Source organism: Sparus aurata, chromosome 8, assembly GCF_900880675.1.
Source record: "Sparus aurata chromosome 8, fSpaAur1.1, whole genome shotgun sequence".
Classification (NCBI taxonomy): domain Eukaryota; kingdom Metazoa; phylum Chordata; class Actinopteri; order Spariformes; family Sparidae; genus Sparus; species Sparus aurata.
Window position 1 is genome coordinate 20166586 of NC_044194.1, and position 27532 is coordinate 20194117.

General features: G+C 40.6%; 1 protein-coding gene across 13 annotated transcripts in view; it reads left to right on the forward strand.

Annotated features, from left to right (window-relative positions):
- The window catches only part of LOC115586414 (unconventional myosin-IXAa-like), a 146337-nt gene that overhangs the window by 80989 nt on the left and 37816 nt on the right, over positions 1 to 27532 (forward strand). For 9 of the 13 annotated variants that reach the window (XM_030425440.1, XM_030425444.1, XM_030425448.1 and 6 more), the window contains exons 6-11: positions 3290 to 3343; positions 8651 to 8751; positions 9561 to 9687; positions 16747 to 16836; positions 24526 to 24642; positions 26470 to 26604. In XM_030425440.1, the coding sequence (XP_030281300.1) occupies positions 3290 to 3343; positions 8651 to 8751; positions 9561 to 9687; positions 16747 to 16836; positions 24526 to 24642; positions 26470 to 26604 (624 nt within the window). The remainder of the gene's footprint in view (positions 1 to 3289; positions 3344 to 8650; positions 8752 to 9560; positions 9688 to 16746; positions 16837 to 24525; positions 24643 to 26469; positions 26605 to 27532) is intronic. The other 4 variants (XM_030425441.1, XM_030425453.1, XM_030425447.1 and 1 more) reach the window with 3 other exon arrangements.

Genomic DNA, 27532 nt, shown 5'->3' on the forward strand with positions numbered 1-27532 from the left:
AGCAAGATTCACTAATCTCTGCACAAACTTGTCGTTAATGGCTTGTTTCAGCCTGATGAATACCGCCTGTTAATGAGGAGGTGACCATTTTCCTCAGACATCACACTTAGGGTGGGAAGCTCAAATGTTGTACTGCTTTGTTCCAGGTTGCAGGTCACCATTAACACAGGCAATCTGACTATTTGTTAATACTTCACCTCTTCCTGATTGATCGGAAACTGAAAAGACGATGGACAGTGAAAATCTGGAGGGACATCGGGCCAGCTCGCAATACTCAGTGTTACCTAAAATAGTAACGCACAGTAACTCACATCTTGGACACATTTAATTAAGCCTGAGAATGAAATGCACTGGATGTTATCAAACAGTAATGTTAACTAAGAAATGGTTAAATGCTGACGTTAGCTATCAGGTTATTAAATGATATGTTTTACCCTGAAATATGGCCCAACATCCCCCCATATTTTCACTATCCATCATCTTCTCAGTTGCTGATCAATTGGGAACGGTGTGAAAAAATAACACTGTCTGACCTGTAACCTAGAAAACAGCCATATATGGAAATACCATATTTGAGTTTCCTACCCTGAACACAACGTCAGCAGAAAATGGCCGCCATGTGAATATGGTCTATCGATGCCCCCAAAATTGCCTGTTCTACTCCATTTGTGGGCAGGTTTCATTCACAGACTCATTGCATCATCAAGAGTAAAAGAAGACTTTCCAGCCACGGAGCTCCAAGTCCTGCTGGTGGATAATTCAGAAGATTGGCAGTTTAGCAAAGTCATTAGAGGAGCTGAAACTATACTTACAGATGTCAACAACATGTCATAAGAGGAACAATGTACTGCTCCAGAAGTAAAGAGGGAACAGCTTGTTTAAGAAAGCCTTTTTCAGCATCTATAAGAGAGATATCTAAGGGATAATTGGGATATAACAGCCTACAGTAGGTGATGTTATATAGACCATATAGTTCAAGAATTGTCCTAAGAACTTCTACAATGTATATGCAAATAGAAGTTAGGTTATGAAATCTAAAACGAACTTATGTATACGTAAAATATTTAGTCATACATTTTTTTTTTTTATTTCATGTCTCATATTTAAACCTATTATTCACTTTTTAAGTCAAATACGTGTTTATTCCACTGTGTAGAAAGGCAGATAACCTGTGCTTGAGTCGTACAACACGTCTCCATCAACCAAAAATGTCGTGCCTACCTAAGAGACGATGATAAACACAAGAAAAGGAGAATGCCAAAAATTCTCTTAACTCTCCCAAAACGTGACACATAAAGAATTTGTTTGTACAAGTGGTTCTTGCATATGAAGCCCAAAGTGACATTTCAGTTTTACTAACCTGTAAAGAGTTCACTGTACGTTTAAACAATTTTTTCTCCTCAAGAATGGGGAGAATTCATCTGACAAAGTAGGTTATTTAAAAAAAAAGATAAAGTTCAGGCGCCATGTGGGGAGATTTATTGAGACCCTGAGGATGATGTGATAGAACATTTCCGCGTCTCCTTTCCCTCCTTTTTTCTCTGCCGGGTCTTATTTACTCATTTATCATTAGTGGATCACTGCTCAGCACTCCGTTGTGTTGATTGCATCAGCTCAAAAATTCCAACCCTGCATCTCATTTTTGTCCTGTGTGTGTGTGTGTGTGCGCGCGAGCGCGTGTGTGTGTGTGTGTGTGTGTGTGTGTGTGTGTGTGTTTGGGGACTGAGTGTGTTTACGTTTTTGTGCACATGCCAGAAGCCTCCATATGTGTGCATCATTTGCAGCGCATCTGTGTGTGTTGGCAGCAGATGTGTGAGGATTCATATTCCCTCGTCCTATGGCAGTGCATCGGGGACGCAACAGCAAAAACCTCCTTTGTTCCTCTCTTTTGGCTTCCCCAAAAAAGTAACAGTTTTTTTTTTTCTTCCTCTCCTCCTCCCTTAATCCCCGCGACAACAACCCCATCCCCACACCCAACTCCATCCTCCGCTGCCGGCTGCCTGTTAGCATGCAGCTCTGTTTCCATGGCAACAGGAGTTAATCTCGCCCTCGTGCAGAGGGCGCCGGCGGTCGCGTGTGTTTGTGTGCACACGCGTTCACACACACACACAGGCACTCCTCCTTACACACATGGTGTCACAAAGGAGTAAAATGATTATTCATATTTATCACTCTGCTCTCTCAGAGATGGATTTCGTTTTCTGTGTCTCTGTCTGTCTGTCTCACAGTGCTGCATAGTAAGAACATTCACTCAGGAACTGTACTGTATTTTTAAATTGAGGCTGTGACCAATATTTTTATACTAAAAAGGACAATGTGAAAACAATGTGGTGATTGTGAAAGTGTTCGCTTATAGTGACGAACCTACAAACAGTTGGAGATTTGATGGAGGAATGCCCTCAACCTTCTCAACAAAATATCAGTAATATGCAGATTGTGTCCTAGCGTTTGTTGCAGTAGGAAACTCACAGACCAATTGCATGTTTTGATAATCATTCAGACGACAAATCTGTGTATTGCTTTGTAATTGGAGTCAGACAGATGAGACCCCGCCACTACCAATACAAAGTACCTCATAGAGAGGCAGAATGTGCGTAATTTTATTGGATATTGCAGAAAAAAATGCAGACAAAAGGGGTTTGATTTCATGAAAGTCTTACAGATTTTTACCTAAACTACAATTTTGAGGTGCTTGTGCCTTACATTACTTCTTCTCCACTACATTTCAGCAGGAAAATATTTTAACTTTTAACGTCACAACATCTATTTAATGGCTATAGCTACTAATACATTTGCAGGGTGATTAATTGATAACAGTATAGTCACAGATTAAACTACCTAGTACAGTTTATAATGAAGCTAAAATGAGCTTGAAACTTTAATTCCACATTATGCATCATTGATAATAATCCAATTATATACTGCAATGCAAAACGAAATATAACAATAACTGGGTAATAAAAATTATACTTCTGTACTTTTACCCAGACTTTGCAAAAGTTGTCCTTGTAATTGAGTATTATTGGACTTTTCTACTTTTACTTAAGTTAAAAATAGAATTGATGTATGCAAAGTGTAAGACGGTCAGTTATGCCACGCTGAACATAAAGTTTGTATCCACTCTGATCACGTCACATCATGGATCAATTATTGCAGCTCTGGAGGTTGTGCGTGTGTTTGTGTCTGTGAGGATTAGTCATTTTCCCCTCACGTATTAACGCACTGTGTGTCATCTTTCCTATTACTGTGTGTAATTCATGCCTTCTTAACCGTTCTGCCTTGCTTCCAGATGACAAAGAAATCGCACAAACACCACTGGGACAATTACTATGAGAGCGATCTGGTCAGTATCATGTGGATGACAAGTTGTTTGTGTGCATCTGTGCTCATGGGTGTGTCGTGGTACTCTGGGTTTTTGGTGCCAGTCCTGGTCTTGTCCTCTCCTCGCTGTCCACACCCGCCTGCTTTGACTGACATGGACTAAAGATGGAGGCGACCTTAACTGACCTCAGCTGGTTGAGCTCCATAAAGAACCGCCTCTAAAGGGATTCCTTTAATGCAATGACTTTGACTTTAAAGTGGGGTATTTGAAACATTTGATAATTGATAGCAAAATTAACTTTGAGTTCCTTGTTTTAACATGTTCAGAAAGTTTTTCTGTCTCTTCAAAAGAGACGTCTATATGCAATTCAAAGCTTTTCTAGATAAAGTGGAGATCATACATTCCTTATTTCTTTCAAAACCAAGAACATGACTTTTTTAAGGCAATTGATCATAAAAAAAACATAAAGGAATCCCTTTAATCTGATCTTTGGCTTTGGATGCTTTGCTGTTGGAAGATGGGTGATGACGTCAAACTGTAAACCGCCGTCTTTAAAGGGAAGGTTCAGGATCTCACCTTCAACAATTAATTTCATGTTTATTAACAAACAGGCACTAAACAGTGCTTTACATGTACATGTGCTGTAGACAAACTAGTAGCTGTAGAGTAAAAATACTGTGAAATTATAGTAGCAACATCCAACAGTGTGTTTTCAAATTCAAGTGCAGGGAAGGAAAAACATGAAATAAGCTTTACCGCTGAAGTGGTCAGTGGCAGAATGGAAAATGAGTTATCATGCAGACATTTCTAGTTGGAATCACTGGTGATTAATATTTAATGCTTGTAGCCTCTACTGTTACAGATATTTGAGAATAATACAATACAAAAAAAAAAAACACTTTCTATGAGACACAATGCATTATACCACATTATAAACAAACTTATAATTTGTTTTAATGCACCTATAACGATGTTTAATAAGAGTTAATAGTAACATGTAGGATACAGAAAGCGATAACGAATAGGGGCTAGGAAATCATTTCTTTCGAGAAACTGCTCGTTGTTCATTATACTGTATGTGAAAGTTTTAGTAGTAGTCAACAGGACACGCTCCACATCCTGAATCTTCCCTCTAAGTGTGTGGTCCATTTTGTGTGTGTGCGTGTTTCACCGGCCGTTGAGCGTGCCACTGTCTTGCCAGTCTCCACCTGAAGTGATTAATGTTTGGTCAGTGGGATTTCTCGTGTGTGGTTAAAGGATTCAGTATCTCCTAATGGGAGATTATGTTACTTTGACTTTGCCCTTGAGCAAACACTTGACACGAGAGAAGGATAGTATAACTACAACTCACACATTGGTCTTACTGTATTTCCTTCTTTACTTTGGCTCTTTGTCTTTGACTTTTTTTAAAAACTGTTCTAGTATCCAGGAAAGGCTTTCTGAGTACACTTGCTCTTTTTTTGTTTAGCATTTAAATGTACCCCTCCTTTGCAAGTTAAAGGGGTAATCCAACTAAAATCTGTCTTTTGAATATCAATAACTCTACTCTTGCAAAAGGCTGAAAAATGATGTTGTCATTTTAGATTCTAAGAGAATAAAATGGATTTGAGTGGTGAAATAGAGTCATAGCAAGAACTGTGTAGCATCATTCCTGCAGAACAAAATCTACTTTGTTGCTCCTGTGCAAGCAGCATATCTAGCAAGTTCTTGGCAGTCTTAAATTACTGAACATGTCGATCAATGCTGAAGAACTAGATTGTACTACAGGAGTGATCTGAGAAATTCGTGTAGACGTTTTGAAGACATTTTGATTCATGTTTGTACTCCAGGTTGTTGACTGAAACTGCAATCCTCTGAGAAAGGAGAAGGCTACGCTGCAAACATTTCAGATCCAACCTCCTATTTGATTGTTTATAGATTTTCAGTTGACCTTTCTTGTGCATCTTGTTTTAGTTCTTAGTATGCTTATTTGCGTTATTTTTCAATGTCGAGCTGAGAAAATTGACTGGTGATTTAAAAATGGAGCTAGAGTCCGGATGTCTTTAGCCTAGCTTAGCAGAAAGAACAGAAGCAAGGAAAACAAGCTAGTCTGACTTTATCGAGAGTGAAACACTACATTTATTAGCTGCCATGTCAAGATAAGATTGTGTAAATAAATCAACTTTAGAGAGGTTTTAGGTGCATTCTGAAAGAGGCTAACTGATGTCCCCAGTCTTTAAGCTAAGCTAGGCTTAATGGTGCCCTGATTCCTCCCTACTGTACTTGTAATCCTTCTTTTAGTCTTAAAGAGTTTCAGATGATTATAGATTATTTTGATCTTCTATTTTGTTTCACTTATTTGATTTATGTTCTGCTTTTGTATCTTGTTCTTTTACCTGTATATGTCATATGTTAAGTACTTTGAATCACCTTGTTTAAATGTGCAACAATATACAGATTTATTTGCCTTTCCTTATCAAAAGACATTGAGATTGGAATCGATCTTTTAATCTCACTCTCACAATGGAAGCTAAAGTTCCTATTTCCTAAAGTGTTGAACTACTTTAACTTCTCAGGCTCTCTCTGTACTCTGTTTTCCGTCTCGTAAATTTTTCCTTACACAACCGTCCCATTTTACTGTCTGCTGACACACTGTCTCTCTCAGGGGTCAGCCAATGACCTCATCAGTCTGTGACCCCGCTGTCTAAGGAGATGATGTCACTGTCTTCACAAACCCTCTCACACATACAGAGAAGGCACAGCAGCCCTTGACAGCTGTCTGAGCATCTGACCGACCCTTTGGGCCTATTTAACCTTTGACCTTCAGCATTGGTCGATGTGTGTGGGGGGGGGGGCACGCTGCAGTAAATAGAGACACTCAGTACTTTGAACAGTGACAAGTGTACACAGATACCAGATGCAACATCTGGAGCTGAAAATACACAATAAGCGAAAGTGATTTTTATAAAAAATCAAGTATTTGACTGAAGATCCCAAAGACCAAACATGTTGTGGATGTTTGCATTTAATGTGTGCAGTCGGGTGTTTGGTTCTGGGCCTTGGTGGCTGTGGGTTTGCATTTTGTGCCTTTTTGGGTGTCTTTGGTTATTGGCCGTGTGGAATGTCTAGTGACGGGATGGCATGCTGTTTTTGGCAACATCGAGCGAGTGCCTTGACAACATAAATCATGCTTAAGTCATGGTAAGTAGCCGGAAAGCCTCAACTGCATGCACACAACTTTTAACTGGATCCATGAGTGATCTGTTAAAAAGCTCCATGTGCAGCGTCAGCTGGGCTCCTGACTTGATTTAATTCAGTGTAAACCTGCACCAGAAGTGTTGCAACTGGCATAAAATATCAAGTTCTTCAGGGAGAAAAGATTCTTTGTTTAAAATGAGCAAGAAGAACATATTGTTTCTTAATCATCCCTTTGCTGCACTCAAGCATCCCTTGTTCTTTTTTTTTCTTCCAAGTACCAATACCTAAGGTTTGGGTTTTTGACCAAAGTATTCCCTCACAACTAGCCAAAATTGATCTCTTTATTTTCTCAACTTCCTTCAACGTATCACATTGTGCTGCTTGGCGCTGATGTCCAACCTACCCGGCAATTTTAAAAGTGGCTTTTCCCGGGTCTCGCCGTCGCTCGAGAAGCCTCAAAACCCCTTTGTTGCAATTGGAGAAGCTCGCAGGAGAAACACGATTGTTGGCTCTGCAGCTCCTGACTAGTTGTAAGCCAAAGGAAAACAATGGAGAGGCAGAGGAGTGTTGAACGTTCAAGTGTAGAAGAGGCAATCCAGAGTGTGGATTATGGGTTCCTGTGTCTTCTTTCGCCGGACGGTTGCTGTGGTATGTGCTAATTACAGCCTGAGAGAGGCTCACTGCTGGAGCAGAGACATGCTGACCGACCGGAGGGCCCGAGGAGACACACACACTTACACACAGCCACCGTATAAACACATATCCGCTCTCTTCTTTACAATCACTGTATCTTCGTGTCTCCCAATTACTCAGAAATGCAGTCAGACTTGCGTTTAGTTTCCTCAGCTGACAAAAACTCACTAGATTTTCTTCATTTGCTGACATTAAGACATGCTGCTTTTAATAATCACTTCAAAGCGAACCTACAATTTAATTCATTAATCACTGTCATCTGCTGAGCTGAGTCAGACGACCATGACAACATTTTGTCTGCTGTAATCACTTTAGTTCCAGCATGGTAGTGTCACCCATTGAAAACGTGGCCTTTGCGGTCTCATGTAGCTTCATTACGAGCGGACTTTAAAGGAGACTTTGACTTCAGCACCGTTGACTCATCACTTACACTTGGACTTGGACTTCAGCCGTTTGTCCCCAAATGACTCCATCCCAATGATGGAAATGATGTTATAAATAAAGAAATATCAGCTGTTGATTTCTTTGAGTCAGTCCAGCAGCATTCCGGTACATTACTCAAGTAATGTATACAAGTCCCATTTTGAGGTACTTAACTTGAGTATTTCCATTTGCTACTACTTTACAGTTCCACTTCACTGCAGTTGCTGGTTACTTTGCAGATTAAATTCTGAATCAGAGCCAAAGTTGCACATTTCTAAATTCATTTATTATAAAAAGTGTTGATATTATGTTGATAATCAGTTGATATTATTGGATCGATAATTAGTCTATACAGTTTATACATACATGTAAATATATGTGTAATTTCATTTTACATGTACTTCTGATATTTAAGTTCATTCATTGCCGGAAAATTACTTACTTAAAGTACAGTTAATATCAGACTTTTACTAAAGTGCTGTTCATATGGGTCACTTTCATTTTTACCAAAGTAATATTGTAACTTATTATCTTTACTTTTATTGACGTATATATTTTTTTTGGTACTTTAAACACTAATGACTTGTTTTAGGACTCGATAGGCAAAGTGAAGGACTTGGACTGGACTCGGGCCTTGTCCGTCTTGACTTGTGGACTTGAGATTTACTTGTGACTGCCAAAACAAAACTCTTCTAGCTCTGATTTATTGATATACCTCACAAATAAGTGGCATTCTTACGATGGTAGCTAAAGCCTTCTGTAGTTCAAGGTGCCCTTCTCATATGTGAACAATGCTAAACCCTGCATAATTACATATAAAAAGTGTCATTTCAACTTCCACAGTACACTTGTTTAGTAGATACATCCGTTAGCTGTCACAGAGAGACAAATCTTTATCCTTTGTGATAGTTCAGGTTTAAAACAGGTTTTCGTTACGTATGTGTCGTATATTCCTTTCAAAATCCTTTGTGATGCTGATGCCTCTCTCTGTCTTCCTCTCTTCTTCTGTCCTTGTGTGTTTCCACCTGATACCAGCAGGACTGCTTCACAGTGGAAGGAGAGGATCTGAAACACGACTTTGAGCGGCTGCAGCTGGCGATGGAGATGGTCGGCTTCTTGCCCACCACACGCAAACAGTAAGACGAGCTACGTGATTTATATAACAGTCTCATCTAACTGATTACAGAACCTCAAGTCCGTAGGTTAGACTCAGGGTCAGGAGTTTTTTGAATTTGTATTTAATTATATCTCTGTTGATACATATTACGAGCTCAGCAGACCTGGGAACGTGAAGGGGCTTAAAATGATGAGGCCTGATGTGTTTTTGAGATGAATGGAGTCCGTTAGGTGATTGCACTTTAGTTTAAACTGTGAAAGTAAACAGGCATCAGTTAGAAATTTAAACTGACATCCTGATCATTTTCTACCCGCTGCAAAAAGCAATCAGCAATGAATATTTCCTCAGATTATTTTTTTTTCAGTGTCTGTTTAGTTTACAACCATGGATCACATTGGGCAGGACTTCATGGTGCATTCAAGAGCAAATTGTAAACTCTGTACTTTGTACAGCAAGAGCGCATGGTCATTAACAGAGACTTAATGTTGCAATCAAGTGCACCTTGTCATAATATTTTGGAACACATTAGAGGTGTCAGTGTGTTTTTTTTTTTACAAAAATCAATAAAGTTTGCAGTTTTAACATTAAGCATTTTGTACTGCTTAAATGGATATAGGTAGGAAATTATTTGTAAATCATTGCATTCTGTTTTTGTTTTAATTTTTCACAGCGTCCCAACCTTTTTGAAAGCAGGTTGATAAAAAGAGACCATCCAATAGCACAAATGTCACACTCTGTCACAGCTCTAAACACATTCAGCGAGACAGAAGCTCGGTTTTCCAACATCATGTAAATGTTTTAACAATAAGTGCCTTTCCTCTTTGTCAGGATCTTCTCCCTGCTGTCAGCAATTCTCCACCTTGGAAACATCCGCTACAAGAAGAAGACCTACAGGGACGATTCAATCGACATCTGCAACCCAGAGGTCCTGCCCATCGTCTCAGAGCTGCTAGAGGTGAGCAGACCTGTTTTTCACTGGTTCATCAAAGTTCGACTATTACTAATCTTCAATACATTTTATGCAGCTGGAAAAATGTAATTGGGTTTTGATAATAATCCACTTTCCATCTAAAAATCCAATAGAAACACCCACATATGACATGTCTGAGTCAAAAGACAGAGAACATTTTGTCTTGCTGACTTTATGCTGACATACAATACTCTAAATACTTTGAAGGATAATAAAAAAAGAAGAATTGGAGCAGGGCTTTACCGCAGGGCTTGTTTATTCTCCCTAAATACCTTCTTTGACGTTTTGTCTCCCGAAAGTTATTCCATCACATGCCTGCTGGTCGTACTTAAAACTGCACGGACTTCGTGAACTTCAAAAAACAAGTCGCATCCATTTGAGCGAATGAGTTTTCTTTTCCTAGACACTGTGAGAAATCATGATTCCTACTGCCAGAGTTTACCTCCCATGTGGAGCTTTATAAAAAGCCTTTTAGAGAGCTGAGGACTCTCTGCCTACAAGCACAGCTTGTGGTGACAGCGGAAGTTAAGAGGTGCTTCAGGTCCCAAAGAGCCGTCCAATCACCCAGTGCTTCCACAAAGTGCTGTTTGTGTTGAGGCTATTTTCAGACCTCTTGTGCCGGCAGGCTGTTGCGTAGGTGAGCTTTCCCACCAGGACCGAGTACTTGTTGTTGTGCCTGTATCACCTGCATGTTTCAATCATAATTTGATGATTATAAAAACATATTTGACACTGATTAAAGCATCAACAATGGCACAAGGGTCATCTGACATGAAGTACATAATGATTGAAATTCAATTTTTAAGTGAATGTCCTTTAAAGCGAACAAAGTTTGATTTCAAAACTATTATGTAATTCTTAATGCTGTCAGCTGGTTAGATTGAGACAAATCTGGGGTTGACAAGCAAACAAAGTTCACAAACTTTGTCTCCTTCACTCGATTTAGAATGATTGCATGCAGTGGTCAGATCAAGTTCCTTATCACAGGAGGCCGCCAGAATCATGAAGAATGAACGCTCCTCGTAGCGGCTTTGATTTTGAGAATTAAAGGTTTTTTTTTAAACCACTGCAAAACGCTGCTGGGTTCTGCTTCGGCTCATGAGCTGTAAATCGTCAGTCACTTGCAGCACTGATGTGTGGTGGGTGGTCAGTGCTTGTCCAATCACATCCTTGCTTGTACAGTCATTTTCTTGTCTAATTGCATATTTGCAAGCAGATTGGTTTGCTCAGTGGCAGCACTTTGTCTCTGTGAATAAAGTTCAAATGAGGTTCAGCCAACAAATGGTTTCAGAAACATTATAATAGAAGCGGCTCAGTAGAAGTAAAACTGCCTCGGAATATTTATAGACTGCAGCATCAGTGCGTTGTGGACAGTCTCATGCTGATTCATTGTTCCTCTTTTGCTTCATTTAATTTATTCTAACATTTTTGTAACCTGACTTTTATTAAATTACTGCACAAACAACAGCTAATATAAAAAGCGGTTCTTATGAAGGCTTTGATCTATGCATATATCTTCCTGACCACAATATAGTAGTAATTATCCAACATACACTAATCAGTCTGGCCTGTAGCTTCAGGCTGCTCGGGACTTTTAATGGTCTACAATGAGCGACATGGAAAAACATTTCCTGGCATGGGTTCACGTGCCATGCAGGGTTTACAAATTTATGATGTTGTGCTGAATTAGGTTAATTCTTGACACTGAGAGCAGACCACACACACACACACACACACACACACACACACACACGCCCATCAGTGTGCACCGCGAGGACAGCTCAGACATCCACATGCTGTTCTGATTATACCTTGGGACTGAGGGGTGGTGGCACGTCCCAGTCCCTGTTGCAAACTTCAACGACTGGCCGGATGTGCTTGTTGAGTCGCTGACAAAACAATGTCCGAAGTGTGCCGGAGACTCCTGTCAACAGCACAGCGGGGATGTTATGGCTGTGCAGAGCCTGCCAGGGTTCCCTTTAACATCCAGACTGGTGTCTTTGACTCTCGAGAGGCCCAGAGAGGCAGTGACGTGAGCGGAGCCACATGTTGGCCACATGCTCGGGGTTACTGTTTTAAGTTCAAGTTTATTTGGATGTCTGTTATGTTGGTGCAAGGGCAGTGGCTATTTGTCCCCGGGGACGTATAAAGCATTCTTAAACCAAAGAAGAAGAAAGGAGGGAAAACCAAAACACAGCTTAATGAAATCAAACAAAGAGTCGCAATGAAACAGCATTTTGAGGGCTTCATAACCCTTTTATATCTGCTGAAACATTAAGGTTAAATGAGGGGTCAACCAATGGGAAGTCAGTTTTATTTGATGTGAGTAGTGGAGCAGATGTCAGATTATAAAAGATTATGTGATGGTTTTATTGATTTCATGCAGCAACTGTTAAAAACATTTTAGAAAGTTTGTTTGATATAATTTTGATAAACCAGTATTAAAGATGCAATATAAGAGTTGGCCACATGTTGAATTCATACTCCAAACAGAAAGAGGGGCAGCACATCACCAGAGTTACTGCTAACTGCTGCTAAATGCAGCAGTCGTTATGAGTTAGCTCAGTTAGCCGTGTAGCTAGTGGTCCTATAAACTGACTCACGTATGCCCATGCTGTGAGCTCACATTGCTGGCAAAGGAGCTTTGGATCTAGCCAGGGCTAGCGGGTTAGCATGCTAACTTAAGTACAGTAGATGAGTACTAGACGTCCATCACATAACATCAAAACTGATAATTCTTAACATTCTGTTGATAATTTGGGACATTTTTTGCAATGTTTTTCACTAAAATTCTCACATATTGCACCTTTAAGAAAGACATTGGTTAAAAAAAATCATGTCACAGGAATTTCGCTAAAAAGATTAATTGTAACTTGACAGCAAACTATTCATGTGCTGTGGAAGTACCTTTGAATTTCTATTAAAAGTGAATTTGCTTGATGGTAGGAGAATGGATATAAAGACCAGACAGGTGCCATCAACAGTACTCTGCACTTTATTTTTATGATTATGCATGGCTCTATTTTAAGGATCCTTTGCATAAAAGGCTAAAACAGCTTGTTGATGTTTGCTAAATGCAGTGTTGTGTGAGTCATGAGAGGCTGGAATTGCTTCAAGGCAAAGTTCAGCTAAAATGCAACCACTGGCTCTGGGTGAGGTCGTGATTTACATGAATAACTAATGAATCATTTCATGCTTCACTTTGATATGTGAAAAGGCAACATTTTGGGCAGGATGCGATGTGAACCGCTGGCAGTATACTGACGTGAAACACCTCACAAGGAGAACTGATTGGCACAAGTGTGGATTGATGAGTGAATGAAACTAGCTGAGACTTCCTGTTTCCTGTGGAACTGGAAGAGGAAGTAGAGCTCGTAGGAGCTAATGGACGGCTGACAGACTGGATCCTCTGAGCTGTTGAGTTGAGTGATTTGACTTAACCACAAACATTCCTGAACAAACTGACAATCAGTCCTGGGAGAGTATCTCACTGTGAGAACAAATCCCACAAAAGCAGAATTTTCTTTTATGGTATTTGATTGCAAACAGCTTGAAACACAGCCCAGGGTCAGTCCAGTCCAAATGTTTGGTGTATTTTGTTTTATTTTCCTTATCAATAAACAAACAGTAGTTCCTCTTCAAGCATCTTTTAAGCCTTTTTATGCCTCCACGCCATTATGTGTGTGGGTTGTCTGTCCGTCTGTCAGCCTTGAGGGAATTTCTTTGAATTTGGCACAAACTTCCACTTGGAGTCAAGGAAGAACCAATGAGATGTTGGTAGTCAAGGGTCACTGTGACCTCACAACTTACATTTTTAACAATTCATCCGATACTTAACTTTTAACTTTTTTTTACATGAATGTCTGAATGATGAAATGATGAAGTTATGACATTCTATATCCAAAAGGTCACAGCTCAACTTTACTGTGACATCATAATGTTCTACTTAAACAATTTGTATATTATTCAACACCACAGCTCAAGAACAGCAACTTGACTGGTGCGTGGAGACATTCAACCAAAAGGTGCTAATTCTGGATTCTAGATGGGGACAGTTTTGTAATTTCTATAGCAATTATACAGGAGCCTTCCAGGACACTTTTAAACAATATTTAATGTCAGATGTGTTTGTTTTTACTGTCTATGGATTTAATAAGGAGCAGAATGTGAACAAAGGTCAACAACATGGCGATGTTTTTACCATCTACTACCTACTGCAGGTTACTTTTACTGACTGCAAGACAATCAACTAAAGAGAATGTTAACTATCTCTGCTAACAGCTACTTTAACTGAAAACATATATATTATTTCCTACTTTTCACTTAACATAGGTGTCATGGTCAAATTCCATGATTCACCATATTATCCTGATAATCATCAAAATATTCTTAAAACTTTAAAATAAAATATAGAAATGCACTAGAACTACTTATATTGTCAGGATACAAATATTTAGATTGTACCACAGATTGAACACACATCTTATTAAGTTATTTTCTGGCCACACAATTATCCCAATGATGAAAATTCCTCACAATTAACTTAATGTGAGTGTTTTGTATTGTAATCCGTGATAAAGTGTTTTATCAGCCCATCCCTAATCCACCTGGTTCTGTTTATGACCAGACTGTGAGGTCTTGTTTTTTTAGGCTTTGGAAATTATATGAAAACATTGTTTACATGATCAGGATACAAATTGTTGCTGTTAAGAAGCTAAACAAGGCTTTAGACCATCTTCAAAGTGTCTTTGTTGGTGGTTCCATATAACACAAAATGTTGGGAGTAGAAAAAAAACAGAGAGGTGACTGATGTTGTCCAACTTCATGCATCGAGGGAAAGCCATGGTGTTCAGGATCAGCCAATTTTGGTGGTGTTTGCTTTTACGAAAAGAGCGAGCAGCATCTGTCAGAGCTAAAGATTTGCTTCCCCAGAATCAGACTTCAGGGAACAAAAAATTGAGAACAGAATCACTGACCCCAAACCAGTGCTTACACACTTCTGTGTATTATGGTATTAGAGTTGTGATCATAGACGGAGCAGCAAGCCTGTTACCAAGCGACTAATACATGGAAATGTAGCGGCTAAAGACCAATCACCAGGCTGCAGAATAGGCTTTACTCATAGTCGTGGGATTATCAGGCAGTGTGAAATGAAGTCTGATTATACCACCCCCCCACCAACCCACTCCCACACACACACACACATACGCAGCCCTCCTCCTGTCCTCCCTGCTCTGTTTATGTCAAAGTCTGCACAAAGGAGGCAGTTGACGAAAGTGGATCCATAATGGTTTTAGCTCTAACATTAACACCCTTTGCCTATTATGCATGAAGACATCAGGCAGTCACTCAAAGACACGCTGTCATATGTATTCACACACACTCACACACACACACACACAAACACACGTGGTCTCAGCAGCAGCTGTTCGGCCCAATCCCATAATCCTTGTAGATGGAGAAGATGTGTGCGATGACATCTGCTTCTCCTAGTGTGGCCCTGTCATCAATGGTCTGTCAGAGGCCAAGTGCAGGGGTCTGTGCTAACTCGCATGCAAGGCCACATACTGTAGTATTGTACTATGTGTGAGGACGTAGAGCTGAGTTTACTTGCTGATGTTGACGGGCTGTAATAGTTAGAAGCCGCAGTAATTTTGCACCACTATGGAAATGTATATCATGATATAGTACATTTCCTGCAAAAATCCACTGAGCAACTGCTGATACTCTTAGGTCATCACGTTGCTGCAAAAATCCTGTTAATCCAATTTAGCCATAAAGCAAATACCTCACATACCTCCGCCAAGGCCCAACAGTCCCCTTTTATACTCATTCATACAGTAGATAGCCACCTCAAAACACCGGATTTATTTCGTCAAGATCCACGCCTCATTCGTCGACAAGTTAATGAAAATATTAAGAGAGGAGGGAAAAATCCTTGAATCTGCACCAAGACTTGGGACTGGGGTCTATTCTGGACCAAGCTCCACCCTCCATCCAAGTTTTGTGGAAATCTGTTCAGTAGTTTTTGTATAATCCTGATCACAAACCAACCAACCAACCAAGAAACGGACACAGATGAAAACATAACTTCCAGTGGCAGTAAAGATTACTTTGGTTAAAGCAAATATGCGGTTTTCTCTACCTTCAAACAAATCCATGTTTTCTCTCGTGCTGCAGTAAATCCTCTTATTGCCAGGCTGTGGGGTCAGTCATCTCCAGCTGTTAGTTGATATCAAATATTAATCTTCCATTTTTTATGACAGTACTTAACATATACTTAATGGAGGTCAAATTTTAAAGCGAATTCGAAGGACATTTCTACAATGTTTTCTTCTGAAAATGTTCTTTCAGTAAGACTCATTTGCATCAAAACTCCCGCAGTCCAGTTTGGATGTCTTGTTCAGAGGCGCTTCAGTGTGTGATGTTTCCATAAGGAGTAAAATAAGATTGGTTTACAGTCATGTAGAGTGCTAAAAAACACTGGCTCTGGAGTAAGGGTTGTCAATTCAGCACATCATAGTGATAACGTCATGAATACTCTTGACTTTGGTTGGAAAATAAACATTTTAATGGACCAGAATTAGTGAGGGGTATAGAGCAGGGATGGGTTTTTAAAAAGATTGGTTGAATTATGGGAAATGTTCTTGGAGCCTGAGTCACACAAGGAACTAAAAGTTAACATCTCAATTTCTGCCACTTACATTTTTTTACCATTTATTTTTTAAATCTTGTCTCTTCTTGAATCCTCCAGCTCTAGGGCAGTGAACTATTTAAGTGTTTGATAAAATGATGCTCTTGTACACTGTTGGACTTACTATCGTTACTATTCTCACAACCTTGTCAGATTGTTGCCCCCAGAAAATTCCCTTCAGCTTAACATGCTATGATCGCTGACCCTTTATAATGCGTGCAATGTTTTATTTTCTTTTATCCATGATAATTCCTGATCGTACTTGAATGCATCACACCTTAAACAACGAATCCCTCCAACATCATCTAAACATCCAAGTGACAGCAAACTCTTTTTTTTCTCCTCTTCAGGTCAAAGAGGAGATTCTGCTGGAAGCCCTAACGACCAGGAAGACGGTGACAGTCGGAGAGAGGCTCATCGTACCCTACAAACTTGCCGAGGTGACCTTTTTAGTTACTGCAGCACTGTATCAAAATATGACACCTTCCCTCCTTAGTATCAAACCCACAGACTCAATCTGACCTTCTTAAACTGATTTTTTTTTAACCTTTTTTCTGGCAAGCCCCCTCTGAGGCTGTGTGAAGGCGGCAGGAGGAGTAACACGAATGAATTCCAGTCACTCTCATGAAAGCATTCTGATTGTGAACAATTTCGTCATGAAGTGCGTCAGCTGTAGGGGAGATTCTGTGTTTGTGAGCTTGTCTGGGGAGTCTGTTCCCCACTTCCCCTGCCCCCACCTTCTCTTTCTTAGGCTCTTTTGATAGGGGTCTCTTCCTCTGCAACTTCCTGTTTCCTGTCGAGTCAAGGAACAGCACGACTTAACCCTATCCATACAGCCCTCTGGATGTAGTCTGTGAAATGTGCCTCAAATTGACCTAAATAGACTCCTCTGATGTCTCTCATTGTGTTAGTGGGTATTAATATTCAGCGGTTTTTCATTTATCTCTCCGTCCCTGAAGTCTTTGATGGTTCAGCGCAGGATTGAATGTGGTCCAGCTTTGTGCTCGTGTCTGCAGGGCCTTTACTCTGAGGAAGGAAATGCTACACATAGATGGTCTGTTCCCCTGCTAGACTCCACCCCCACATCTGATCTACGGGTTAGTTTAGCCCAACAATGGTTGCTCCCGCTCTCACACGCCCCCCCATCTCTCCAGTCATGTGGTCTGGTCTCAGGAATGTGCAACCTTCACTGGAATATACAGTACAGAGGCCAAAAGCCGGCTCTAGTCTGTCTCTGTTTGTCTCTTTCTCTCCCTTCTCCTTCAGTCAAACACATCTCCTTCATCAAAACTAGCTGTGTAACGGAGGCTCAGACGATGTGATCAGACACTTAATCCTGGACGAGGGCTGCAGCTATGATAAACCCCTGTCCTGGAGCTTCTGGTGTCGTGCCATGGAAGTTCCCTCCTATCCTTCACAAGAAGGCCTTATCTTGAAAAGAGCAAATGACAGAGGGAAATAGAAAGACCTGGAGAGACTGAGGCAGAGACCTTTCAATCTCTGAAAGTCCCCCACTGACAGAAAAGGAAAAGATTGAAAAACACATAGAATAGCATAACCGGAAATCCCCAGATGTGCGCACGCAGAGAAGAAAAGAAGTCGTATTACCTGTCACCATAAAGATAAAACAAAATTATCTTAATTTAAAATAAATCCCACTATAAGTCATAATTATGAGATAAAAAGTTGCAATTTTGAGATAACAAGTCAAAATTATGAGATAAAAAGTCAAAATTATGAGATAAAAAGTCAAAATTATGAGATAACAAATCAAAGTTGTGTCAAAAATATTAGATAAATGTTTTCTTTTCGTATCACATTTTGGACATAGAATAACGATTTAAATGTTTCAGCAGGAATTAAGGGGATTCGCAGATGTGTTATTATATATATGTTATATTATGTGAATATTTGACATGCTCACTGAGCGTGCATTGTGTCTGTAATAGAAATACGTGGCTCTTTAACCTCTTACTACAATAGCGAATCCGTAACTACCTGCGTTTGTGATGTGGTGCTGGGCAGGTAGCACACAGTGAGTTTAAAGAACTCTTTTGCTGAAAATAGCTGCTTCAAAATAACACAGAGAGCTAAGAGTGAACCAGAATTGTAAAGTTACGGACCATCTCCAGCCACTAACCCTGACTTTAACCATCCCAACTGTATGCCTAACCCCAGCTGTTCCCCCTGACCTTGACCTGAACTTAATTCCAACCCTTAAGCAAAGTCTCTACCCATCAAACAACCACTTGAATACGTGAGCATCAGCTAAAATGTCCTCACTTTCCAAAAACGTCTTCACTTTCCTTATCTGACACTCAAAATGGTCCTCACAAAGATACACACACACACACCACCAAAGGAACGAAAGTGAAGCCCTGCACTGACCTGACTGAGGGCCGTGGGAGCGAGTCGAGGCCACCTGTGGAATCCGTAACACGCCTGTTTTTATACAAAGGAAATGTGGAAAAAAAGAACCTGGCAAATGTTGCTGCTTCTTCTCAGAAATGATTTCCTCCTACTTGGATGAAACAAGTTTGAGAAAGTGTGCTAGGCAGCTGTCCCATCCACCCACGATTGAGATGGGGAGATTTTGGCGAAGCGTCTGACCTGCTGAACCTCGGCCTGCTGCAGAGTCAAGGTTGGACGGGCCCTGGTTGAGTCAGGTGGAATGTGTTTATGAATTGCTTGGCTTTGGTTCCAGAGTATCAATGAGAGTAGAAGTGATTCCTTATTGAAGTGGGGAAACTGGGCTTGGCGACCTTTAAGGAGTTTAGAATCTGGAGCTGAGTTTGTTGTTTCAGTCTGCGGCACATAAGAAGTGCCTCGGGGGCTGAATGAGTCATGAAAACGCACATTTTAGTTTTAATTCAACAGTAATTTGGGTTTTTACCGAGGCAATCGATGCAAACCAAATTTCTTCCAAAGTTTCACCTCTTTTTTAAACAGCTGTTATTCTTGATTAACATTTGATTTAAAGTTATGGTGAATTCCAGCCTCCAGCCAGTCATGCTGAGTGCAGATAATACACTTTTGCTTGTTTAGCCCCATTTTAGACACAGAGTTTATTTCAGGTCCAGTTTGAAGAAGTGAGAAAACATCAGAGTGTGTGTGTCTGTTAAGGTTCACATGCCCGTGAGCCTGTGTCTGTCAAGATAAGGTGTGCTGTCTGACTTTGGCGTTTTTGATGTGGCTCAAGATAATTTGACTCCACCACTTCCTTCTTCCTGTTTAAACAGACAGACATGATGAAGGGGAAGAGATGGGGGGACAATCACACTTTTTCTATTCATGAAGATGGCTCTGCTTCATTTTTTAAAAAGCGTTTTGATGGTGTTGAAACCTTGTAGGGAGAGTGCAGAGGTAATTCAAACTGCATCGCACACATATATGTACAAACATGGGCGTGTATATAGACTGAGACAAAAACAACAACTACATGAATACAAATTGAAAACATATGCAGGTTGGCATATTGTGGTGAAACACGCGAGCACACACTAAACATCCTGCAGCGAGGGAGCTAGCAGGCCACGTGCAGTGTGAGCTCATGCTGGTGTTTCACACCTCCTGTGGTTTTCAGGAGATAGAAAGAAATGGAAGGAGAACAACAACCAGCGAAGACCTGCTTTAACAAACGGGACCATTACAGTTTACAAAAGTCTCCGATAAAATCCTGCTTATTATTTTGTCAGTTTCTTGGGTGGCCCTCCTGTTAAACACTTTCATTTGCTTCTAGCCATGTTCCCTCCTCGTTCCCAACTTGGTCCCATTGTTGTGAATAATTAAATTACATGGCAAACACAGAGACAGTGTACGCTCAGTGAGCATGTCAACTTTTCACATCACAACTGCCAATCCCCTGAGTCGCTGCCGAAGCATTTAAACAGCGATTCTCTTCTCAAATGTTTGTATTATTCATGGCAATCTTACATAACTTCGTGGGAGCAGGGACGTCACAGGCCTACGTGCTAAAAATATCATAAACAATCAATAATGCAAGAGTGAAGAGGCAGCTTTTAAAATGCACGCTTTTGCTTCATCACGGCTGTTGGCTGCGTGTGGTCTCAGCAGGCAGCGTCTCTGAGAGTCCCTCAAAGTGAGGGCAGCCGCACCGGGGCTCGATCAGGTTCACAGTGTTCCAAAAATGCTTCTGACAGAGGAGGGCTAGTTTAATTATTTATCGTTATATAACTGTTTTAAGTTTGTATGTCCTGGTATTCCAAGTCTGTGTGCCTGTTTTTGTTAATTGTTTTAGGAACCTTCAGTCCAACTTCGTCTCAATCTTTGAGTTTTCTGTTTCAACACACTATATAGGTAATATTTTACATTTAATCTTTATTAAACCTGGCAAACCAATTAAAGGATAGGTTGACAATTTTTTGTCCATCTCAAAACAGTAGTCAGTTGGCCATGTGACCATTGAATGAGGTTTTGCTTGCCACACTGATTCTCCCTGTTCATCCTGACTATTAAGAGATTGATTTCATGCAGGTGATTGGTGTTAAATCCAACCTTCAGCAGTGTAAGTCACACAGATCAACGTCTCACAGTCTTTTTAGGATAAAATTCCCTCTTCGTGTTATGATCCCTCACCTCTGCAGGGACAGACTGTCCAAGCAGTGAACGGGGGATTTTAAATCCTAGATCACTTTAACTGTAAAAGATATACGCTTGATTTTGTCTTAATATTAGCTTCATGTAATTTGTTTGTAGTTAGCAACTACATTACGTCTAACAAATTGTTACAGACAGACCAAATACCACTTGTATTTACAACAGTGATGTTGCACTCAGAAACTGTAACTGCCAAATCACACAAAAGGCCAATTTCTACATAATGTTGCTTTAAAGAAAGAGTAAAAAAAAGAATCTACTTTATTCTTTGAAAACATTGCTTAACTACTATATCAATGTTGATGATACATAAATGAAAGCTTTCCATGTATGTGGGAAGATGAAGTCCCCATTCTTAATCAAGTCTTCCAGTTGACTGTTTTTCTAGCTGGCATAGACATCAATGAGCAGAACACCAGGCCTCTCTGAATGGCTAAACAAATCTGAAAACTGGACTGGAACCAGGCTGTCTGCCATTTTTAGCATTGATAGATCTCATGATAGCGGCAATTTTATTGCAGAGAATTGCTGGATTGATGTTATGTAACTCTAAACTTTAATCACAGTGCATCTTCAAAGAGATTATAGGCATATTGCATTATAAATGATACATTTACATTCAGTTGTAGTCTGTTACATCCTAGTGAGCTGTTTGGTGGGATCGTAATAGCCGGAAATAATTGTTTTAACTCCTTTTCCGACATCAGAATTACCAGAGTATGTGAGCGGAGCTGAGCGGAGCTGAGCGGCAAGAATTTCCGCTCCCCGCTTACGTGGGTGTTCGCTCCTTCGCTCCATCGCTCAAAGTTATACCAGACAGCTCCGCTCAAAGACCGCTCTCTGCTCACCTAAAATTTCATTCAGCTCCGGTGAAATCGCTCCACGCTCGCTCAATTTTAAGAGAGGGAGCAATTCCTGATGTTGCACCTATATGACCTGTCTGCTTGCTTTTCGAAATATTTTACAAACTCCATCTCTCAACGAATGACCTCTGATGTAGGCTAACCCTTGAAGGCACACGTGAGTCTGGACTTATGCATGCCCTAGACTCGTGGAGAACGGTATCGGAACGGAACTGGAGTGAAACGGAACCATCGCTCTGGCCTTTGGATTCAAACCCGCTCTGCGCTCCGACTATATTTCGCACGCTCCACTCCACGCTCACTCCGCGCTCCGCTCCGCTCACATGCCCTGAGCATTACCAAACATACACACATTCTGATGCAAAACTTGTCACTTTTATTGTCCGTGGTTAACTGGTCAACAAGTTAAGTGTTTAATGAAGTGAACTAGTGAAGTCCAGGGGCCTTTGTTAAGGTTTTGTAAAGTCCTAAGCATTTATAAATGACAATGTGTTGTCACAAATACAGAAGTTTCACCCTCCCCATATCTAATTTGTCTTAACTCTGTGTTCAATTGAATCTGCTCTGATTAGATTACAATAAAAAAGGTCTTGTGGTCTCTGTTTTAATACAAAACTATTTTAGGGCTTCCTGGCATGAAAATGTTTGACCTAGTTGAAGCAGATTGTCTTGGTCCACTCCTTATTCAATCATAACACTTCTTGCTGCTAAAGAACGTGCTCGGGTGTGCAAGTCTCCATTCAACTGGCTTGTGTTAGCTGAGCATGATTTTCATCATGTCTGAAAAGAGAGCAGCTTTGCTCTTTGGCTTGTCGAGGCTTAATAATGGCTCCTCCTGGCAGTGTTGTAATTTTTTTTTTTTATGGATCAAAAGTGATCCATCTTAAAAGTCAAAATACTGATATGCAGGTCTGGAGGCACTTAAAGCTCTGGCTCCTCACTGAAAACACCTGAAGTATGACAGCAATTCACAATCGCAAGACAGCCAAACACAAGAACTGAGCTTCAACTCAGAAGTACTCAACGCTTGTCCTCTAAATACAAAACGGCTGTTGTTGTAATCTTTACACAATGTTTTTATATGTTTTTAAACAACAGCCTGAGATAATATCATGCATTAGTTCTGCAGCTCCGGGGCATTCCCATCTCTGAATTACCGTTAGCTTGATGGCATCTTACTGGAGCTAATAGCTAGCCTACGGTTGTCCAGTTAATCTCCTTTGAGAGACATTCATGCTAATTGGCTGTTGGCTCGCTTCAAGAACCTGGTGCTACACTAGTGGTGTTTGTAAGCCACACAAATACACATTGTGTTGATTTATGGATCTTGGTTGGCTGTTAATTTAATTAGAGGGTTAGATGAGAAGATTGAAACCGCTCTTATGTCACTCTTTATGTTATGCTGAATATGAAGGTAAAGCTTGTGATGGTGATAAGCTTAGCTTAGCATAACTTCAAGACTTGAAAGTAAAAAGTAACAGCTGGCCACTGGTGCCCCTTGTGCAAATGTTGGCCACTCCCCCACTCAAGAGAGCATATGCATAATCTCTATCTGATATTTAACATTAGGGACTATTTATTTACAGTAAATCAACAATAAAAAATTGCATAAATTAGTCAAATTTGGAGGAGTTTGTTGGCAGATTTTTACTTATTAGATGGTATTGATCTGCTCAGCAAATTTTGGAAAGAAAGCAAATAATCTATTGAGCCTTACTTCATAAGGATTTCATATGAATCAATATTTACAGTTGGTCAAAAGGCAGCTAAACATTGTTTTTATTATCAATGAATCTGTAAAGTATTTCTTGATAAATCTTTAATATATATAATATTTAATATGTCCATCATTTAATGATGTCTTCAAATTGCTTGTTTTGTCCGTTGATCCACAAGGCTGTTAAATGCAGCATTATCTAACACAGCAAATGTTTGGCATAAATACGATTTAAATGATTAATGTAGGTCATTAATTTCCCATCTATCACCTGATCATCTATTTGACTATAATTTTAGCGCTAGAGCCAAACTGGCTCCCTATAGTGACCTGACTTTCTCATCTGATTTAAAACAGTACCCATTGATTCATTGTTCGTCACACACATCTGACCTTTCCACCTCTGCTTTTCCTTGTGGGTTCTTTGTCTCAGTCAATCTCGTCAGATTACTCAGCCATGCGCAGTAGTTCATTAGACTTCTTCTCTGCCCACTTCACACATTTAATGAGACACTGATCCAGTTCCAGAGAAGAGGGAGGGGACATTCATGTTATATTTGTCTTGTTGCTCTGCCCTACTCCCTCTACTGCAGTTGTGGCAGATGTTTAGATTAGATGAAGTGAAGTAATCAGGTTTCTAGGTATTTTTAATCACTCAATAAAAAGACACAAAAAAAACATGTTAAGGAAGTGATGGGTGGTTTTGCTGGTTGCACGAGGCAAACACTACCAGCACCACTGTGGATAAAACTGGTAAAGCAGCAGAGGAGTTTTACTTCAGTCTTCAGAGGCTGTAAGTGATAAAACACATTCGGGGGGCTTAAACAGTATTTGGCTCCTGTTCCAGATTACGAAATCCATATGTTTTTGATCAGGGAGAAACTGAAATGCTGTGTGTGTGTGTGGGTGTGTGTGTGTGTGTGTGTGTTTAGGCGGGCACGGTGAGGGACTCGATGGCCAAGTCACTGTACAGCGCGCTGTTTGACTGGATCGTGTTCAGGACCAACCATGCCCTGCTGAACAACAGGGACCTGGAGGACAAATCAAAGGTAGGAATGAAAACGCAAACAGACACTTGAAGACATCTCATGCAGAAACACACTTGTTTTTTGCTCCAATCTTTATGAAGCCAGCAACATAAACAACATACTGGCCTCCCTATAACTGTAGAAAGGAGGAAGGGGTAGATTTTGTAAGGCTACAAGCTCATAATTTGTTGTTTTTAGTCTAAATAATTAATCATGAATGAATTCTTTCTTCTATCATAAATAAATAAAAGAGGCGACGTGTCTGTGTACTGTTGATGCTTGTTGTCATTACATCTTACAGTCGTATGTCCAATAGTGGTAAAGTGAAATACATGTAGTATTTATGATAACAGTGCTGTAATTTAACGTCTGTGTATTTGTTTAAATTGCTGCCAAACTGGTTCATTTTCCACGATGGCGTCAAACAATATTCTGTTCTATTCTATTCTCGTGCAGTGACAGGCAGCACTTGCATTAAAGGTGTTGAAGGGTTTCCTGTCTCAGAATTGTCTTCTTAGAATAAGAAAACACCTCGAACCACAATTCAACCACACGTTAAATTCAGTTTAAGCTGGAAATGCTCTTCAGGGTGAGCTCATAGATCAGAGGTTATGCTTCGTTATATTACGATACGTGTGATTACTCTCTTTCTGAACGGTCCAGCTTCGACTGTTCAAGTTCTAGTGAGACTTACATACAGCAGGAAGCCACATGTGTAAATGATGGTATTAACGAGCGCTGCACACCATTTGGCTTCACTAGTTTGAGGGCGCTGCTGCTGCTGTGTATGTGGACTCATTGACTGACATGCTAAATTGGATCAGAGCCATCGTTAATGGTATTGATTACACCTGTGCCTGACGGTCTATTATCAACATCCCTTTGTTCTGCTCATGTGTCTCCTTTGAGTCGTTCCTCATCTTCATCAGTCTGTCTGTCAGTCAAGACGTGATTCCCTGCTATGGCTTCATCCACTCCCAGAGGCAGGGAGTGGTTTGATATGAAAATTCCTCTGTGTGTGTGTGTGTGTGTGTGTGTGTGTGTGTGTGTGTTACAGTGGCAGCTGGCTGGTCAGACCCTGTGGGGGCATCTAAAGGATTAGAAAACAGATCATTGTGTATGTATGTATGTATGTGTGTGTGCGTGTGTAGGTGTGTGTGCAGGTGTGTGTGCCAAGAACATTTGGGCAGATGGCATCAAGTTCCCTTCAGCTCAGTTTACCCCCTGTGGTCCTCGGCTGTCCCAGTGCAGTGCAGTGTGTGTCTGTCTGTGTGTGTGTGTGTGTGTGTGTGTGTGTGTGTGTGTGTGTGTGTGCTTCCCTTTGCACTGACATCATCTGTGTGTGTGTGTGTGTGTGTGTGTGTGTGTGTGTGTGTTTGCCCTCCCTCCGTGCTGTCAGGGGGTCGATGAGGCTGCACTTTCTGTCAAGGTCATTGTTCTTATCGACCAATAACATTTTATATATGCAGCGTGAGCTCGTGTTGTATTTTTTACGCCAGAATAATAAAACAAAAATCCTACCGAGAGAAATAAAACACTTCTGGATTAGATTAGATCAAATTGGGAAGGGCTTTTAGAGTCCATTTCATAATTAAAGGCCGTCTTTTAGTGAACGCCTCCTTCAGATGGTGCATATTAATGATGTATGATGATATGAATCTTACTGACACCCCGGGGAGCAGCCGGGTCACTGAGGCGGAAAAGAATGAGATATAAAAAGAAACATAGTAAAACTGTCTCTAAATAAAGATGATAAAGGATCATAAATCTTTACTGATGTTTACAGTGTTGCCAGAGGACATTTATCACACTTGTTTCATTCTGTCTTTGTCTTTTTTTTTCCACCAGATTCTCTCCATAGGAGTCCTGGACATCTTTGGCTTTGAGGACTATGAGAACAACAGCTTCGAGCAGTTTTGCATAAACTTCGCCAACGAACGGCTCCAGCACTACTTCAACCAACACATCTTCAAATTAGAGCAGGTAGAGTGTTATTTTCCCTTCACTCTCTGCCATTTCAACCCCTTTTCGCCATCCAGACAAAGATTATTGTGCAGCTGATGATAACACGTCATTCCATTTTGTGTTTTACTGCCTTTGTGACGATCTGCTGCCCTGTTTCTTGGTGCCCAGTGACGTCGGCCTATGCTGACTGGCGTCACATTATTGTGGCTGTTACGCGTTTTGAAAAAAATGCCTTTATGCTTTTGATTGACTCGTCTGATGGAGTGAAGAATAGCGCCCGTACCTCTGAGTGACTTTGCAGTTTTTGCCTTCATACCTCAAACCGGGGGGAAAGGGATGACTTTCTGTACAGCGGAGAGCTTTGAACGCAGCACAATAAGGTTTAACACATTGTGAGAGAGGCACTGCTTTTGTGCTGCTGATTTTCTGGAATCTGAGTTATTTGATTGGATCTGTAGGTTTTTTTTCTTTTCTATGCTACCCTCACAATGCTCAACACACTTTCAATAGAGGCTGGATGATTGCTTTGTGCTGGACAGCCACGTCCCCCCTGACATTACAGCACAAGCAGCTGTAATTATGTAGCTAGGTTAAGTTAGCACGCACATGCATTAAAGTAAAAGGTCAGAGGAAAAGTGCTGACTGACCAGAATGGGCTGACAGGCCGGGTTAGAGACAGGAGTCAAACAGAGCTGCATGTTTCCTGACAGCTAAATGCTGCTAACGCCGGCAACACTTTGAGCTTTGTGTTGGTTCTTGTACATATTTTTCTGACTGGGCCTGTTTATTTTTGTTTACTCTTCATGCCTCTGAATGGCTTTGCTTTCCCTTTCTTTTTTCTTTTCCGGTGTAATTTCATCACTGCTCCTTTTTTTTTAATCCATTATGACTGCTGTGCTGATCAGACAGACGTCAGCTCCAGCCTCATAACTGCCCTCTCTCTTCC